Below are 19,070 nucleotides of genomic sequence, written 5' to 3' on the forward strand. Positions count from 1 at the left end.
TCAATTGTTAATTTAACATCATGACTCGTGGTTTTATTTTTCTTAGGTATAAGCTTCGATAAAATGTTCCAGTCCTTTTTCATGTCATTTTCGCAGTCCTTAAATTTGTCCTGATAATACTTCTTTTTCAAATTTTTAATCAAGTTATTAGCTCTGTTACGGGAAAACTGAAATTTATTCCACCAATGAATTAATCTTGTTTTTCTAAATTGCTTTCGATAATAATCCCTTTCGCGTGCTAACACCAAAAAATCATCATTTATCCAAGATACCCCTCTTAAATCCTTTGTTCAGTTTTGTTCTATTCACAGCTCATCTGAATTTATTTCAAATACTTGAAATTTTCATTCATAAAATGTTTTTATATGTAAGTACTTTTACAAGATAACAATATTCTACAGTAAATTTTAACAAGTCAATCGATCCTTGACTCTTCATCCTTTTGGATAAAATGAAAATATGTGCAACTCACAACAAGCATTGCAGTTTGCACTATGAGATTAGATGTACTTTGAACCAGAAAATGATGTTTCCATCTCTGGGGTGAGTTTCATCAATATTGCATTTCCTTGACAACCTCATGGAAATATTGTAAATGCCATAAAAATGTTGTATCTCATTTCACAAGCCGAGTAAAAGCCTTGAATTATCTCTGGGGAAGAAGAAGAGTATATCTTTTGCATTGTACCCATGCTAGTCAATAACAGCTCAATGAAATGAACAGATGGATGCGGACTTGGAGAAGAATTTTCATTATGTTCTCATTTTCATTGTCGCATCGAAAGAGCTGGCAACAAATAACAAGATACTGTAAACTATCTTTCAAGAGAGAGACAAAGAGAGAGAGAGACACACACAAAAATACTGTACATATTTCATACTGTGTTGTTATATTTTAGTTTATTTTGTTGATTTTAGCTTTGTCAAGATGCTCTTCATTTTGTATTATTTGTATTATTTTCTAACATGCAGCAAATATACTGAAGAATGCTACGTGGAGAAAGCTATATGTGACCTTCATCATCCATGTTTTACCTATCCTTCAGAATATATATATATATATATATATATATATATATATATATATATATATACACACACAACAACAAATTTTGAACAAAAGCAATATTTTTGTTATCATTTTATTTATCATTTTTATTAGCATTGTCAAGCAATCAAAGAAATATTGAAAATGTTAATCTCTTTGTTTTTTTGTTTTTAATGTGTCTCATATTTGTTTTACAACCAAAACCTTTGCAGAATACTTTATTTACACCAGATATGGAGTGAAAGGGGAGAGATGGGAGAGGGGAGGAGAAAGAGAAAATAAGAGAGCATGTAAAAAAAAAAAGAGATAGAGAGAGAGAAGGTATTAGAGGTCACTGCAACTGACAAGCAGTTCCAACTGCAATTTAAATTCTTTTAAAGCATTCTCCTTGTTTTATTCATTTCCCCCAGACATATAAGTGAAATGTCAAGTATTCTACATTGGCTTTTTTTTCCAATGAATTCCCTAATCAAATTTTCTTTGTTTGTTGATAGTGTTATAAAATCTTCAAGCAGATTATACATTACAAAAGGAAGGACTTCTGCGTGAGTCCGGGGTGTCAACCCTTCCACCTCTGCATTGCAACTACGTTCTTGGTTGCCATGGAAACTGACCGGTAGTAAGAGTATCCAATTACCATTGAAGTGTGAGTTGGAGGAGTTTGTGCGTGCATGATTCCTCTTGGGAAAGTAAACATAACTTAAAAATAAATTGATGGATGAATAATATTTAATCCCAGCTAAGTTAAAATTACACAGAAAGTACAAGAATATACATATGATATACACTCTAATTTCATGGATTTAAAATAAATAATTCAGATAAGCTAAGGTTAGTGACCACCTGAACAAGAGTGTAATTTTTCTTCGAGTTTCGAGTATCAAGTCTGAATTTCGAGTATCAAGTCAAAATTTTGAGTATCAAGTCAAAATTTCGAGTATCAAGTCAAAATTTCGAGTATCAAGTCAAAAGTTCGAGTTTCAAGTAAAAAAATCGAGTATCAAGTCAAAATTTCGAGTTTCAAGTCAAAGTTTCGAGTATCAAGTCAAAACTTCGAGTATCAAGTCAAAATTTCGAGTATCAAGTCAAAATTTTGAGTATCAAGTCAAAATTTCGAGTATCAAGTCAAAATTTCGAGTATCAAGTCAAAAGTTCGAGTTTCAAGTCAAAAAATCGAGTATCAAGTCAAAATTTCGAGTATCAAGTCAAAATTTCGAGTTTCAAGTCAAAGTTTCGAGTATCAAGTCAAAACTTCGAGTATCAAGTCAAAAGTTCGAGTTTCAAGTAAAAAAATCGAGTATCAAGTCAAAATTTCGAGTATCAAGTCAAAATTTCGAGTTTCAAGTCAAAGTTTCGAGTATCAAGTCAAAACTTCGAGTATCAAGTCAAAATTTCGAGTATCAAGTCAAAATTTTGAGTATCAAGTCAAAATTTCGAGTATCAAGTCAAAAGTTCGAGTTTCAAGTCAAAAAATCGAGTATCAAGTCAAAATTTCGAGTATCAAGTCAAAATTTCGAGTTTCAAGTCAAAGTTTCGAGTATCAAGTCAAAACTTCGAGTATCAAATCAAAATTTCGAGTATCAAGTCAAAATTTTCGGCTTGAAATTTTTATGATATTTAGACCTGAGTGCGAAGCACGAGTCGATAATTTTGATATGTTGCATTAAAATATGACACTTTAAGGGCTGTTTGTAAGTAGGCCTATTCATCAATAGGATAGTTAAACATCATTTCCATTTCCATAACCCTTTTCCTAATTTTCCTTCTTTTTTTCTCTTTCCCCTACTTTTCTCTTACTTTTTTCCTTCTCCTTTTCTCTCTTTTCTCCCCCTTTTTCTTTCTTACTTCCCTTTTTCTCCCTCTCTTTTTTTTTTTGGGGGGGGGGAGGAGATGATTTTTTTGCCCAACATTTACTAGGTTTTATTAGTTCTTCTAGACCAATACAATTTCACAAACTCCATGTAAATTATGGAATGCCATAACAGCAATATGATTTAATACAACATCTTTCAATTTACAGTGACATGTGTGTAGTTGAATACATACCGACGTTTTAAGTGATATTAAATAAACTAAATACCAATGTATCACACTGATGAATAGTTTTATGCTATGCATAAATCAATCGCCAACTGCAAAAACCAGTAATATTAAATAAAAAAAACATGCTTCTCGTCGATTGTACTTAACATTTGCACAGCTGACGCACATGCAACTAATACCTACATGTATATCTAGATCTCTTTTCAAGTTAATGGATCAACCATGACAACTTATAAATTGATAAGACAAAATCATAAGTGATGTTACAGTCCTTCATACAAATTTTCAGAGGAGTCCCCTAACAATTGTGGAAGTTTTTGCAATTGCTTAGAATTGATATAGAATTCATATATATGTTAAGACTGTTTTACGTGCTTTTGTCTTGCCCTTGGTTACAAGATCCATTTCATAGGCCTCTGTCGCTGTAGGTTTATTTACATGACTGCATGGAAGTATGCTGTTTAGTAAATTGTCAAATTTTATTGAGAAGTGCAATCAATTAATAACGTATCAATTTGTTGTACACTCGCAATGTCTCTTTATGTCAACTGTCTTTTTTTTTTACTATCTCAATTCACCTCATTGCTTTTCTCCTTCCTTTCTCCCTCTTTCCCTTCATTTCTCTCTCTTTGATTTTCGCTCAATTTCCCTCTCTTTCTAATTCCTATTGTATCTTTTCTTCTCTCTGTGGCTTTGCTTTGAGTAAACAACTTAAGATGAACTCATTATTTCATCATCATTATTATGATATTTTGAATCCCGTTAATATGGGAAAGAAAAAACGAATCTTGCCATTCAGATGTGATTTTTTTATTAATCGGCTAAATTTTTCTTACAACATTTGACAACAAATGCATGTACTATCAGTATCAATTTATCATTTAATTTATATCGTGATATAAGTGTATTTATGATGTAGAATTTGTGTAAATTGAGTTGTTTTTTGTTTGATATTGTATTTTTATGTAAATGATTGTAAAGGGTAATGCAATTCGGCTTTTCAGCCGCTATAGACACCCTTGTTGAATTAAACCGTTTTAAATAAATAAAAAAAATAGAAAAAAAAAAAACTACAACTTGGTTTTGTGGTTGCCATGGAATATGTGCATGGCAGAACATTACAAGATGTCACTTTCCTGCATGTTGCCTAACTGGTGCCAATTTCGTAGGAAATTAAGTTACAGATCTAATCTAGATCTAGACTAGATCTACATCATACATGTATAGCTTGGCCCATTGTCTGGAAGCCTGAATCTAGACCATGCAATAATAACGGTTCATTTTATTTATGAAAATGACGATTAACAGGCATAACAGTAGACCCTAGGCCTAAGTTAGGCCCTCAGTTCCTAACGTTATTTCCAGTCACAGAGTTTGGTCATTCCACTGCAGTGACCGAGTCTCGATCTCGAATTCTAAACTTAGACCCCCTAGTAATTAATAGTATATCTATAGATCTAGGGCCGAATAGAATCTACGCCTAACGTTAGTCTCAGGACCTAAAACTTAAGTTAAAAGTAAAGATAGATCTAAGGCATAGATCTAGATCGAACGATAGATCTAAATATAGTTAGGCCTAACTTAGATTACCTCAGCTTAACCTTAACGTTTGTCGTTTTATTCTTTCCTTCGATCCTTTTCCCGCTTTCCTTCTATTTTTCCTATTGTTCTTTCTTTCTTTCCCTTTCTTTTCATTTTCCCTTTCCTCTTTCCCCTTTCCTCACTTTATTTTAATTTCCCTTTCTCTCTTTCCTTTTTTTCTTTATTTTATTTTCCCGGTGAAATCCGCCAGGGTGGCAGCTTGCCCCCCCCCCTCGCCTGCTATACGGCTTACGCCACCGATCTAATGTTAGAAATGAATCTAAAGTTAGATCTATACTAAAGTTAGATCTACTTTTGCAGTTTTGGAACAGAAAGAAGCTTTAATCTTCATGAAAGCCACAGCATAAATTTCCCGTAAATTATGTCCAAACCAATCTTAGTCGATATCGGTACATTGGTTGGGCTTGTCCTTGTTGCAACTAAATCACACCCCGATTTCTCTCGAGGCCCAGCCGGCTAGAAGGCCATTCAAAATACTAGAAAATAGCAGGGCGGCAACCACAAAGACAGTGCAAAGCATGCGGTACCGGTACCGTACCGGTGGTACTAGGCTGCCATGTACTGTGCGACGATGACGTAAACAGTTCACAGACCCCGGCACATATACGGTACCAATTTATGTTGTTCTTTTACCAAAAAAAAAAAAAACCGTAGCAAATCAACTTCGATCACAAAAAATAATATAATATGTGTAAATAACTGTATTCATGTATTACTTTTTCAGTGCTCACCGGAGTGTTCGTATGACAATTTTGAAGAAAAGTTGCAAGGGACATAATGAGGTAGACTTTATAATAACACGTGTTTGTTGTTTAGTATTAGCCTGTTATAAAGTCTAGTACACTGTGTATCGGTTTAACGATGACTCGAAGAAAACTGCTTAAACTCGAAAAACTGCTTAGACTCGAAAAACTGCTTAGACTCGAAAAATTGCTTAAACTCGAAAAACTGCTTAAACTCGAAAAACTGCTTAGACTCGAAAAACTGCTTAGACTCGAAAAATTGCTTAAACTCGAAAAACTGCTTAAACTCGAAAAAAGCTCAGACTCGAAAAACTGCTTAGACTCGAAAAATTGCTTAAACTCGAAAAACAGCTTAAACTCGAAAAAAGCTTAATAACTCGAAAAACTGCTTAAACTCGAAAAACTGCTTAGACTCGAAAAATTGCTTACACTCGAAAAACAGCTAAAACTCGAAAAGCTTAAAAATCTCACTAAAATAATGCAGACCTGACGTTGAATTGAAGCTAAAATTTAAGTTGATATGCTGATATAAAAAGCGAAAACGAAAGAGAGGCCCTACTTTTCGTAAATATTGTGAATGCAACACCATATAGGCCTACAGGTTATTCCCATAAAAGAATACGCTTACCTGAAAAGGGTATTTTAAACTATATTTTCAAATCTATTAACAAGATAAACAAAATATGTGAGCGCGAAGAACGAACTTATTTTTGTTATAGATCTATAGGCAGGAGAAACTCAAGACAAAAAATTTGACATTTTAATAGAGGCTGACCGACCACTAAATGTGTATCTCACAAAATATAGGCCTAATGAAAATGCGAAGTGCGAACTGGACCATTTTATTTTGTATTGAGTTTAAAAAAGAAAGCAATAGCACCACATGCCTAATTCTCATCCTGGATATGTAGGGGAGAGCGGGGCTAGTCCGCCCCCGGGTAAGTCCACCCACCACGTGATTTTCCACTAGTTGCTGTGACTGGATGTTGGTTTTGTTGATGATGTTATGTTAACCTGCCCAAGGTAGCAACATACCTAAGCGAGAGGTCATCTGCTCGGAGTTCCAGAAATTACGGCGACTCGTCCATTACGAGGCCATTTTTTTAAAAAAAAAAATCAAATTTATCATTTTCTATAGACACTCATGAATGCAGTTTAATATTTTTTAGTTAGAAAGGTGTGATATTTCCGTACTGAAATATCCCTTTGATACTTCAAAATATGTTGTACATTTTGCGAAAAACAAGAGAAAAGAAAATGGCTGCCCGGGGGCTAGTTCGCCCATTTTGCGACGGCCGGGGCAAGTCCGCCCCACTTTTATCTATATATAGACCCATATGCCTACAAAAATATCCTTATAAACATGACATGACACGCAAGTACGTCACTATATTTGCTAAATATTTTTATATAAATATATTTTTGCTTTTCATAGATTATCGAACTAGAAATCGTTGATGCTCCAATTATAAAAAAAAAATGTTTGGTGTCTTTGTACACACCATTTATTTTCTATAAACAATGTTTTTCTCTATGGGCGAACTCGCCCGGAATTCCATTCCCCCTTAGTTCAAAGTTGCTCGATATTACCTTGCCTAAAACAATTTTGACCAATTTGGCAACCAAAGACAGTTTAAGATCGAATTTTGTACCCCCAGTCAAACATAAATTTAGCACCCCCTCCCCCATATGAAATATGACTTTGGCGCACCTCCCCAAGGTCGAATATGTTGCAACCCGCGCCTCATGTTAACTTTTGATTTTCCGCCCTTCCCCGAGTTTAATTAGGTCAATTGTGCACCCCCATGGGGAAACATGAATTTGGCGCCCCGAGGTAAAAACATCAAATTGGCACCTGACAGGTCGAACAAGAATTTGGCACCCCACAAGTTTGGCGCGCCCTTAATTCAGGTCAATATGGCGTCCCCTGTGAAACATGAATTTGCCCCCCCCCCCCCTCATCCATGTGAAACATGAGTTTGGCGCCCAATATGAATTTGGCGCGTCCGGTCAAACATCAAACTGGTGCCGCGAAGATCGAGCATCGATTCGGCGTCCCCTGAATTTGGTGCCCCATGTGAAAAATGAGTTTGGCACCCTCTCCCAGGTAAAACATCAAATTGGCGCCCCGAATGTCGAACACCAATTCGTCGCCCCTTAGTCGAACTTCAAGTTAAAGCATCTTTTCTTACTTCCCTTCCTCACTCTTTTCCCATCTTCTTTCCTGTTTCTCCTTTTTTTTTCTTTCCCCTCTTTCCCCTTTTCCTTTCTCTATTTCTCCCTTTCGCCCCACTTTTCGCCTACCTGGCGGCCGGGGCCAAGAAATTAAGCCCCCCCCCCCCGAATACGCGTTGGCTGATACCTTAAAATCTGCATAAGGACTTGAATTCTGATTCATGAATCATTTTAAATAGCGATTCTAGCTTGTCAGTGCTTCCACAACTTAAAACTGAAATTCCTTTTTTGAGCTTCGAAAATTCCTTAGATTTGGTTAAAAGTCTTTGAATTGATGTTTTAAATCAAAGTGGCTATATTTGTAGTAACGTAACGAGCCAAAACTTTAAAGCGACTCATGCAGACAAGTCGTATGCCTATGGGGCATTTTTTAAAAAGTTGTCATAGGTTTTAAGACACATTATTCAGAAAATGATATATTTCCCCTTTCTCTATTCCTTTTCAATTTTTCTTGTTATTTGTATTTATTTCATTTATTTTTTATTTATTATTATTATTATTTTGTTTTTGTTTGGGGGGGGGGGCGGGGAGAAGGGGGCCATACCCCATCCCTCTATACCATCTTTACAGGTGTGTTGTGTGGTACAAAGCTGAATTTTCTTTTCAGTATTCCGACCTGAAAACGGAAATTGTTAATGTTAATACGCTTTATAATAATAGCATGCTTACTTAATTTTTACTAATCGATCAATCCAGTGTGAAACGAGAGTTGATATTATTACTCTACTGATGGAATTAAAGGACTGTACAGGGACTCACGCAGAATAATATGAGCGCGGAGTGCTAGCTGAAAATTTATGATATCCAGCACCATAATCATGATGTGTACGCTTCTACGGTTTCGTTAGTCTGTCATCCAGTCTTTTATAAGGTCAAAATTGCAAATTTTGTCATAGCTAGGCCTATTTATTTCATTAATGTTTTGAAATATCTTAATATTCTTGAATTCTACTCTCCTTTCCTTGAATATTCCTTGAATATTTCATCTTTCCTTGCAATCCCTTGAATTTTAAAAATTCCTAGTGGTGTAAAAATTTCTCCTTGTTCTCCCAATCAGGGTCTCTACTGTAGACTTGATCAACTCAAACTATTCACTTGAAACTCGAAAATTAGACTTGAAACTCGAAACTTTGACTCGATACTCGAAATTTTGACTCGATACTCGAAATTTTTAATTGATACTCAAAATTTTGACTCGATACTCGAAATTTTTACTTGATACTCGAAAATTAGACTCGATACTCGAAGTTTTGACTTGATACTCGAAAATAAAACTTGATACTCGAAAATTAGACTTGATACTCGAAATTTTGACTTGATACTCGAAATTTTGACTTAATACTCGAAAATTTGACTTGAAACTCGAAACTCGAATGATAGAAATTCTCCCTGAACAATGGGCTTAGATTTCAATCTTGAAGAGTTGAATTCAAAAGCTAGAAAATTTGAATTAAAATTTGTAATATTTAGTACTCAATCTTTACAATTCAAATTAAACAAAAATTTGAAATATTCACTAATCACATTCAATCTGGATTTCTTTTTAATCTCGTAATCACCTTGTAATTTAAATCTTCTCTTGCATTAACTGTATTATCTTTAATAAATACATTGCATTTTATTCATTTAAATCAGTCAAATTAATAACATTGAATTGGCCTAGATCATATAGATATTCATGTTATATTAATCAATCATTTTTATTTTCATTATTTGATTAAAAAAGAAATGTTTCTGTAAATAGAACTAAGCCATATCTATTTAAAATTTCCTCCAGTGTTTAGCTCCGTATCATTAAGTTTGAAAGTTGTACTTAATTATAAAATAAAACGCAATTTGCAATTATGTCCTTATTTTTTATGATTGTACACAACGCCATGAGCGTTGTGCCTGGCGGATGTGTGCACTTTAAAAGAATTCACCATTATTATTGTACCTTGTATATTGTGGGTGAGTCGTGGTCTAGTGGTTCTGACTCTCGCCTTTGAAACAGAGGGTCGTGGGTTCGAATCGTAGCCATGGCGTGATTTCCTTCAGCAAGAAATTTATCCACACTGTGCTGCACTCGACCCAGGTAAGGTGAATGAGTACCCAGCAGGAGTAATTCCTTGCATGCACTGAGTGCCGGTGATGGTAGCTTGAGCTAAAGCCAGGGTAATAATAGCAGCGCTTTGTATCCTCTGGCAAAAGCACTTTATAAATCCAGCTATTATTATTATTATTACCTTAACAGGTACCATCACACTTTTTTTCATCTCAAGGCTTTTTAAATCTTACGATTGCCTTGTATTTCTTTGATTTATTATATCTGGTGCAGAATGATTTTATGCAATGCATGTATGACACATCTATAGGCCTTAATTATCAATGCATGTCTATGTGTGCGGTAAAAAAAAATGGAGTAAGATCTTCCTTTCTGTAATGTTCAAAATATCACTGTCTAAAGGGACTTTGGATAGCCTACATAGGAAAAATAAGGTGTTAACAGCACCATCACTTGATCTGAGAGGACCCCCTTGTTTAACACTGAATAATACCAATTAACACTCAATGGTGTTTAAGAAACCCACAATGTGTTATACTTGTTGGTTGCTGGATAACACCACAAATCTAATACTGGTGTAAAATTGTGTGGTCATCTTTAAACATTTATGTAATTTTAACACTGTTTGCAGTGTATGCCATCACTATCTCACATTAACACTTTGAATTTAACGCAAGAGTAAAATGCCTGGTGTGGTGCTCTGCAAACACTGGTGTAATCTTTACACCAAACTTTTTGCAGTGTATTCCATCAATAACAAGCTATCTCACATTAACACGATGCATGTGTTCCACTGGTGTAAAATTCATGGTGTGGTGCTTTGTAAACAATGTGTTCTTTTGCACCTCTATATTGCTGTGTATTCCATCAGTATCAAGTTATTTCACAGCTACCTCACAATCCACACACACCCTTTTTGATTAATGTGAATAAATGTTACCGTTTTCAGTAGAGCGTTTTCCGTCAAATTAGATTTGATTCTTTGCTACCCTGGATGCCGGAGGCCATTTTTTTGCTTTCCACCGAAGAGGAAATGCATGCTTGAGTGTACAGAGGAAGGGGTTCAGAGACGGGGTAGGGAATTAAGATGCAAGTCTTCTTGGGGCACTTTCAAAGGAGTTTCTTATGCTAGAATCATAACAATGAATGAAAATATAGCATTCAAGTGATCTCTAAAAAACAATGATTATCTGTTTTAGGTAGCACATGCCAAGGTATCTCTATGTATATCCAAAACTTTTCTCAATCCATCCTATTTCTTGATATTGAGCATTACATTCTTAAAATTAAAAAATAAAAACCTTTCCTAAAACACACAATATCAAGAAATTAAACCTTTTATATTACAAAATCATTTTGTGTTCAGAAAAAACGTATCGATATATAGTAATAAGATGAGAAACAACTTTCCATACAAAGTAAAAACACTGTTTGAAAATGTTAATGCTGTATACAATATGAACCTTAAAGTAGTTTTTTAACAGTTTCAACAACTATGCTTAATTTTTTGAGAATAACATATTAAACATTGAGCTGTAAGATTTCAAACACTTGTTTAATATGTTATTCTCAAAAAATTAAGCATAGTTGTTGAAACTGTTCAACAATTGTAAGTTACATATAGTAAACAGTATTGTATAAAATTAAACAACATTTTTATTGTGTAACACAGCATATGGCTGGCTAAGAACTCAAGGTCTAACATCCCCTTGAACAGACTTTAAATTAAGCGTTTACATTAATCTTGACAAATTATGTACTTTTCGGGCCCAGGATAGAGAAGGGATGTAAACATTATGGGATGACAATATTGCATCCACGAGTAATCAAGCATTTGATCACGTTTGATGGGGCAAATCCCATAAGGTGCAGTTTTGGAATATTCAGAATTGCATTCTAGTTTCTTAGTCTATACCTTCACATCATTTAATGTACAGACGGTTAAAAGCAGGATGACTGGATTTGAGCTGTCAAAATACGGGACTCTTCAAGATCAGATCAGTGGTGTTATGAGCCAAACATTTCATAGAACTAAACAAAGTATGTGCAGCAAATTTTTTTTAAAGCTGCAAGCGAGCTAAGCATGCTAGCAAAAATCTTGACCTTTCTTAATAAAAAAAAAATCGAATTTTGTGGTATGTTTTGACAAAATATTCCGAGAATGATCTTGCATTTCTCTTTTTTCTTTTTTCCCCTATCATAATGCATATAGAAAAAAATATGTTTGAAAATCCCCACGTAAATGTATTCGAAATCATGAAATACAGGACAAAACGGCATCCTGGGCAGGGTCGTTAAGAAACACGGGAAAAATGGCGGAAATACGGGACTGTCCCTTGACATCCGGGACATCTGGTCACCCTGGTTTAAAGATAAATTCTGCTTGTAAAAATGATCGTAATAGGAATTCAAATAGCATTTCTCCCCCTTTCCTGACAAAAAGCCACAAAGTTTTTGTCACAAATCATGATAATATCTAAGTAAGATATGAACTAAGTATTTATGTATATATGTATGTAAATATGTATGTATGTACATATTTTTTCATTTATTTATTCCTCTACCTTCTATTTTTCTACCTAGCTATTCATCTACCTATTTATCCATCCATCCAGCTAAAGCATACCATCAATCAATTTAAAGTGCGGCATAACCAGAAGGGCATTAATAATGTGTAAAAGCATTAATCTAATGCCTTTCTTGCTTCAAACAGACACAATGCAGAAACAGCATTTTAAAATGTCAATAAACACCATGGCTGAAATGTATATTGCCTCCAAAAAGATTTTGCAATAGAAACAAAGGGAAAGGAGAGGGGTGGGATAATATCAATTTCTCATTTCTTTACAGGCAGAGTCAAATCTAGCTCAGAAATGATGTAAACAGGGAGTCCATTCTATTTGAGTCAAAGTATATAGTTTTCCTATACACCTGGATCAACGATTCAAATCTCAGTTGAATTTAAGTCATCAGACTTGGATAGAATTGACTACCAGGAGTATCAGAATACCACATGATGTCCTTTTAAGAACAACTTGAATAAGTAGACTGCAAAAACTCCGGTGTTGATTTAACACCAGCCCGGAATCATTATGTCCACACTAGAGAAGTATTGAAACCACACAAGTTTGTAATCAAACCGATACTGTTTTAATACTAATTGGTGTTGTATAAACACCTATCTGGTGTAAGACCAAACAAAACTGGTGTTGTTTAACACTTCTCTGGTGTGGACATATATAGATCCCAGGCTGGTGTTAAATCAACACCAGAGTTTTTGCAGTATAATATATTAATTTTACTCTTTCAGTCCCATATAACCATATACATGTCCTCCAAAGTCCTATAGATGCTAAGAGCAACTCACTTTAGATTAATAGCTACCCCTCAGCTGCCTTAGCTAGTTTTTCAGCACATTATATCACATCAAGGAAAAGAGAGCATCTGGGATATCCATTTTTTTGTTGGAATAATTAAAGTGAGAAAATGATATAGACAAACAAGGTACTTCATTCTCAAAGGCCATGGTTCATTTTCTGTTTTAAAAACATGGTAAGTAGGCTTTAAAGTACTTACTCCTTAATGGTGGCTCGTGGCAAATGTCTTGAAATTGTTGTTCACGGCCAGATGCTAAGAAATCTGATTATATGGATTCTTGAAACTTAGGTATGGCCTTTTAAAATTGAATTTCTATGTGAACTATTTATATATCGCAAGCACCGAGTGAAGTTACATCAGGTTCTTAAAAATACTACAATTTCATTATTCATTTTCATAATATAAGTGTGGTTATTCTATGTGTAAGTGCAGTACAAGGACATTTCTGAATGCAGAGTAGTCTTTCATTCCACTTTTAGATTTATTAAAATCACTTAGAGTAACAACAAAATATTACGAGCTCTCTAAGATTCTACCTGCTCGTTTGCCTTTAAAAAATATTTGTTCTCTTCTCCTCTCCCTTTTTATATCTTAATATCTGTCTCTTCACTCTATCTATCAATATTCTTCTTCTTCTCCTTCTTCATTTTCTACTACTAATCCCTCTTTCTTCTTCTTCTTCTCCTTCTTCTTCATCTTCATCTTCTTCTCCTCCTCCTCCTTCTCCTCCTTTCCTCTTCTCCTCCTCCTTCTTCTTCTCCCACTCCTCTTCCTTTTTTCGCTTATTCTACCCCTTCTTCCTATTTCTCCTTTCTTCTTCTCCTCCTCCTCATTCTTTCACTTATTCTACCCCCTCTTCCTTTTCCCCTCCTTCTCTTTCACTTTTCCTTCCCTTTATCCTTTTCCTACTTCTCTCTTTATGATCTTCTTCTGTTTCTTCTCCTTCTCCTCCTTCTACCATCTTCTTCTTCCCTGAATTTCCTTCTTCACAATCGTCCAGTTCATACTAAAAGGATAAATTATGCTGCATACTTTACAACGATAATTCATCCGTTGGATTTACAGATGGATAAGAGGTGTTTATAATAATAACAATATATTGCATCATAAAATGCCCAATACTCTGTTTCTTTCAAATAAAGAGATGCTCTTAAAGCACATCTTGTAAATTTCAGCATTAAAAAAAGCACCACAGAGTTACATATACACAAATAATGTAACTCCATATTGTCGCCTTCCCGCATAAAGGCCGTTAGCGCGCACTATGCGTTGCCTTCCCATGAAAGGGCAGTTAGCGCGGACTGCGCGTCGCCTTCCCGCACAAAAGCCGTTAGCGCGTACTGTTCAATGCACGATAACGGCCCTTCCGGGGGAAGGCGACGTGCAGTGCGCGCTAACGGCCTTTGTGCAGGAAGGTGCTAACGGCCTTTGTGCGGGAAGGCGACGCCCATAAATGACACATATTTCAAATATCCTCATGTGGGAATGTAAAGTGATATTCCCTACCATGAAGATAATAAAATGCACTTTTCTACTGTATCATCAAATCACATTATACACCTCGGTTTAGGCTTCAGAAAGTAAATATGTGCAGACTGTAATATAATTTGCACTAAAATTTATTAAGTCACACCCCCAAAAAGTAGGTTTAAAGTCTTCACTAAAAACCCAGATATGTGGCAGCGTCCTACTTCCATTTCAATAGATATACCTCACAGGGATGTAGAAACGTGTTCAATTTCATGACCCAATTTTCAGGGAAAATGTACCATCCAACTCTCAAATCTAAAAAGACACTTTTGCTCAAAGGCAAGGTGATGTGTGCCACGTTTCTTTTCATAAAAAAACGTTGGAATCAAATAAAAATAGTATACATAATATATGCTAATTCTTTAAAATCTACTTATTAGTTTTTTTTCTTATTTGTTATTACAATTTTCAATCTATTTCCATTTCATATTAAAATTAGCAGGGAAATTTAAACATTGTAAAATGTGGCATAATTATTCAACTCATCAGTTTTAAGTAGCTGTTTGCATCTAAGTTCTAAGAGCTAAAATTGTTAGATATGAAAGGGACACTGACCCAAGTAAATTTGAAGATGAAAAATTTACACCTGTTTAAAATAACTTGGTGAACAGATATGAAAGAAATCCATCTAAATGGACATCTTGATGAATAAATAAATACATTTGGATGATTGGATCAGACTTATTCTGAATAGCAAGAACAAATGAGAAAAAAAATCAAGCAGAATTTGTATTTTTCTTTTTATATCTCATTTTGTGAGGGATTGGGTTCCCTATTTTGATGTACTGAACAGGTTACATAACATTTAATTGATGAAGATGCAGATGAGAATCATAACACTTACCAATCGATGGCCACTGATTTTTCTGCAGGTGACAAGCTAAAAAAGAGATTAGAAATTAAGAGATTTATCATAATTTTGAAATAGAAAGGTGAAAATGTTTGAGAATTAATGCAAATATTTGGTTGGTTGCTCAGCTTTGAAATATGGCCATTTTGCGTTGATTGCATGGATCAAATTCATGAAAATTTTAGTAATTTATTTGGCAGCAAGTTGAATTAATGAACAAGCATAACAGGAAGATACATCCAGTTATCATTTAAAGGACAAGTCCACCCCAACAATATTTTGATTTGAAAAAAAGGAGAAAAATCCAACAAGCAAATCACTGAAAGTTTCATCAAAATCGGATGTAAAATAAGAAAGTTATGACATTTTTAAAGTTTCGCTTAAATTCACAAAACAGTTATATGCACAGCCTGGTCGGTATGCAAATTGGCAGACTGATGATGTCATCCACTCACTATTTCTTTTGTATTTTATTATATGAAATATTCTAATTTTCTCCTCCTTGTCAAGTGAAACAAAGTTTTGTTTCTCCCTGAACAAATGGAATTACCATTATTTTAACAGTTTATGGTTAAGTTAAGTTGGTCCTTACTGTCAAATCTGTAAAAATTGAAATATTGCATTATTCAAACAATAAAAAACAAAAGAAATAGTGAGTGATGGACATCATCTACTATCTCATTTGCATATCGCTGAGTTGTGCATTTACCTGTTTTTTAATAATAAGCAAAACTTTAAAATGTTGTAACTTTCTTATTTTACATCTGATTTCGATGAAATTTGCAGCGTTAAGTTTGTTTGATTTTTCTCTATAAATTCAAATCAACAATTCTCTGGGGTGGACTTGACCTTTGAATTCAATTTTCCTCTGGCTTTTCAATTCTTGTATCACTAATCTCCATAAAAATGTATGAAAGTAATTTACAAGAGTCAAACATTTTGTCAAAATTTATTCATGATAATCTAAATTGCACAACAGATAGAAAATGAAATATAGATAATTTTGACTTTTGAATTTAATCATCATAAAAGCCTTCAGGAAAATGCACTCAGTAGGTGGTTTCAGACCGCCTCGATGTTCGTCAGTTCCAGGTATTTTCTGATCGGGAAATTTACCCGATCAGAAAATACCAGGTAATATTGGCAATGTGAAAGCAAATTACGCGTAATCTCCCCGATAGAAAATACCCACTAAATAGTAGGTACTAGTCAAAATTACGAGAACTTTCGCCGGGTTTTCCAAGGTCGCTGGTATTTTGGCACTGTGAAAGCAATTTACTGGAACTTTTAGCCCAGCGTGAAGTTGGGCGCGGGCGCCGTGGGTGGCTGCTGAGCTAGTGATTTTAAATCTCGCGCCTTGCCTGCTTATCAGACCATACTGCGCATGCTCGTAACTTCAGGAACTTATCCCGAAGGGTATGTTACGGGGCAGTGTGAATGCAGGAATAATTAATGGGTATTTTATAGCCTAAAAATGTTCTCGTAATTTAACGGGGATTCTTATGATCGGGGCGGTTTGAAACCACCTAGTGACTTGTTGATAAGAGTATTCAGCTGTCCCAGTCGGCTCTTGCAAAAGGATTACTGCCGACATTTTACCTGAGCTGGCTTGGGGGCAGGGGGAAATGGGGATGGGTTCATATGGGAGTCAGCAAACTTAAAGTTAAGCTTGCAGTTTTAAGAGATTTATCACAAAAGTCAGTTATTTCAAATGAGTAGTGCGTGTATTTATCTTAGCTGGGTACGGGCAGGACAATGTGGGCCCACTTCATTTGGGATTCAGTAAGTGCACAGTGAGATCAGCCCTGCAGTACGAAATTTGTTTTCTAAAAGTCAAAGTATTTCAACGAATTTTCATCTGTATTTCTCTGGAAGTCAAACATTTCAAAGGATTACAGTCTGTAATCAGTGTTCCTCTGAATTTAGGATGTGGAAAAGGAGCAGAAGCTTATAACGTAGGATAATAATAACATTGGTCCAGTAGTTTTAAAAGCTTTTGGTAAAGTTAAGTCAAGTATTTTAAAACATTACTACTGTATTTATCTGTGCTAAAATACTAAATAATTATTGTTTGTAGGTAAGGAATGTTGTGAAATCTAGTTTTGCAGTTTTGGATCCTGCAATCGGCAATACAATGAAACATTTGTCACTATTAAATTCCTAATATATAATGTCTTGTTAACGTTATTCAAGTTCAAACACCCGACATTTTTACAAGACATAATGAAATGATAAAATGAAATATTAATCTTGTCAATTCTGCAAAAAAGAGCCAATTGAATAATAGTTCAATAATTTTTGTAATGGTTTAAACAAACTTTCATGGTTCATCAGCAATGTTAACAGCATGATAGTTATTGTAGGGAATCAGTGACAGATTTTTCAAAATGAAGTTATGGAAATATAAGCATTACTTCAAAGAAACAGAATTGGACTTGGCTTACATGGTACAACGACCTCGGCTTGGCCGGGTTTCTGTTCTCACGATGACTCGTAACCCCACACTTTCACACCAAACACTATGCAATCACCTGGCTAAACCTGTAAGGGCCAGAGTCCGAAACTACCATGGGGCTAACTTGCCAGTAAGCCCCACCGATAGTATGGGGTTAGGGGAAAACTTGACTGGTGAGAAAAGGGGTGTAATGGAATCAAATAAATCGTGATGATATTCTTACTTCATACTGCTGCAGGTGCCTTGGTCTGTATCGTTTGGCTGGGTGTTTTCTCTTGGAGGGCAACCATAGCTTTAATGAAAAAAAAGAAAGAAAATTTACGAGTGTTAACACTGAAAAACAATTCCCCACTTTATGAACTTAGGGTTATTATTTAAGAGTTTAAAGAAAATTGAAGAAATGTTTGAATAAAATTAAACTGTTTAAACAAAATTAAACAACAATGTTCATCTCTCAAGCAATACATATCAGAAAGGTTTACCTCTTTAACCAGGAATAAGCACACTTAAAAGTTCCTAGATTTATCATAATTACCCCCAAATAATGTAGGAACAGTCAAAATCAATATGAAATTTGATTTTAAAAATCCAGGAAAAGATTTCAAAGTGTAAATTTGAAACTTCAAACCAAATCAATCTGTTAAATTTGGGGAGCAAAATTGTTATGTAACTCTTGAAGAAAACATTTTTAAATTCAATTGAAGCAGCATACATGTTTGTGTTATATCTATATGCATGTGTCATGACGGGAGCCAAAGTAAGGATGGGGACTTGGGGTCATTGTTTTCCTACGATACCTACCCGGAAGCACTTCTGACATACTTACTAAGATTGTGATTCTATTTAATTTCATTACCATACATTGTCCCAACCAAAACCCAATGAATTCACGGTCAATGCAAATCAAATTTAATATGAAAATAATATATATTTTTTTAATAAATCCTTTTTCAATGACGGATTAAAATTAAACTGGGGCAATCATCCAGATGAATGACCTCCGATGTCCCACTGACCATAGCTCCTTTGAGATGACCGCTCCTCGCTTGTGATTCATCCAATATTTCTAGGAGTTTATTTTTTAATACTGTTCAGGCGTCCATCACCTCCCCTCTCATGTCATCTAGTCAGCACAAGATGGA

General features: G+C 34.9%; 1 protein-coding gene across 1 annotated transcript in view; it reads right to left on the reverse strand.

Annotated features, from left to right (window-relative positions):
- Positions 1 to 13,743: 13,743 nt before the first annotated feature.
- LOC129278178 (potassium channel subfamily T member 1-like) overlaps positions 13,744 to 19,070 on the reverse strand; it is a 96,879-nt gene continuing 91,552 nt past the window's right edge. The window contains exons 4-5 of the mRNA XM_064110630.1: positions 18,152 to 18,220; positions 13,744 to 15,503 (exon numbers count right to left, since the gene is read on the reverse strand). Coding sequence (XP_063966700.1) covers positions 15,464 to 15,503; positions 18,152 to 18,220 — 109 coding nt within the window. The 3' untranslated portion in view covers positions 13,744 to 15,463. The remainder of the gene's footprint in view (positions 15,504 to 18,151; positions 18,221 to 19,070) is intronic.

This window comes from Lytechinus pictus, chromosome 15 (assembly GCF_037042905.1).
Source record: "Lytechinus pictus isolate F3 Inbred chromosome 15, Lp3.0, whole genome shotgun sequence".
Classification (NCBI taxonomy): domain Eukaryota; kingdom Metazoa; phylum Echinodermata; class Echinoidea; order Temnopleuroida; family Toxopneustidae; genus Lytechinus; species Lytechinus pictus.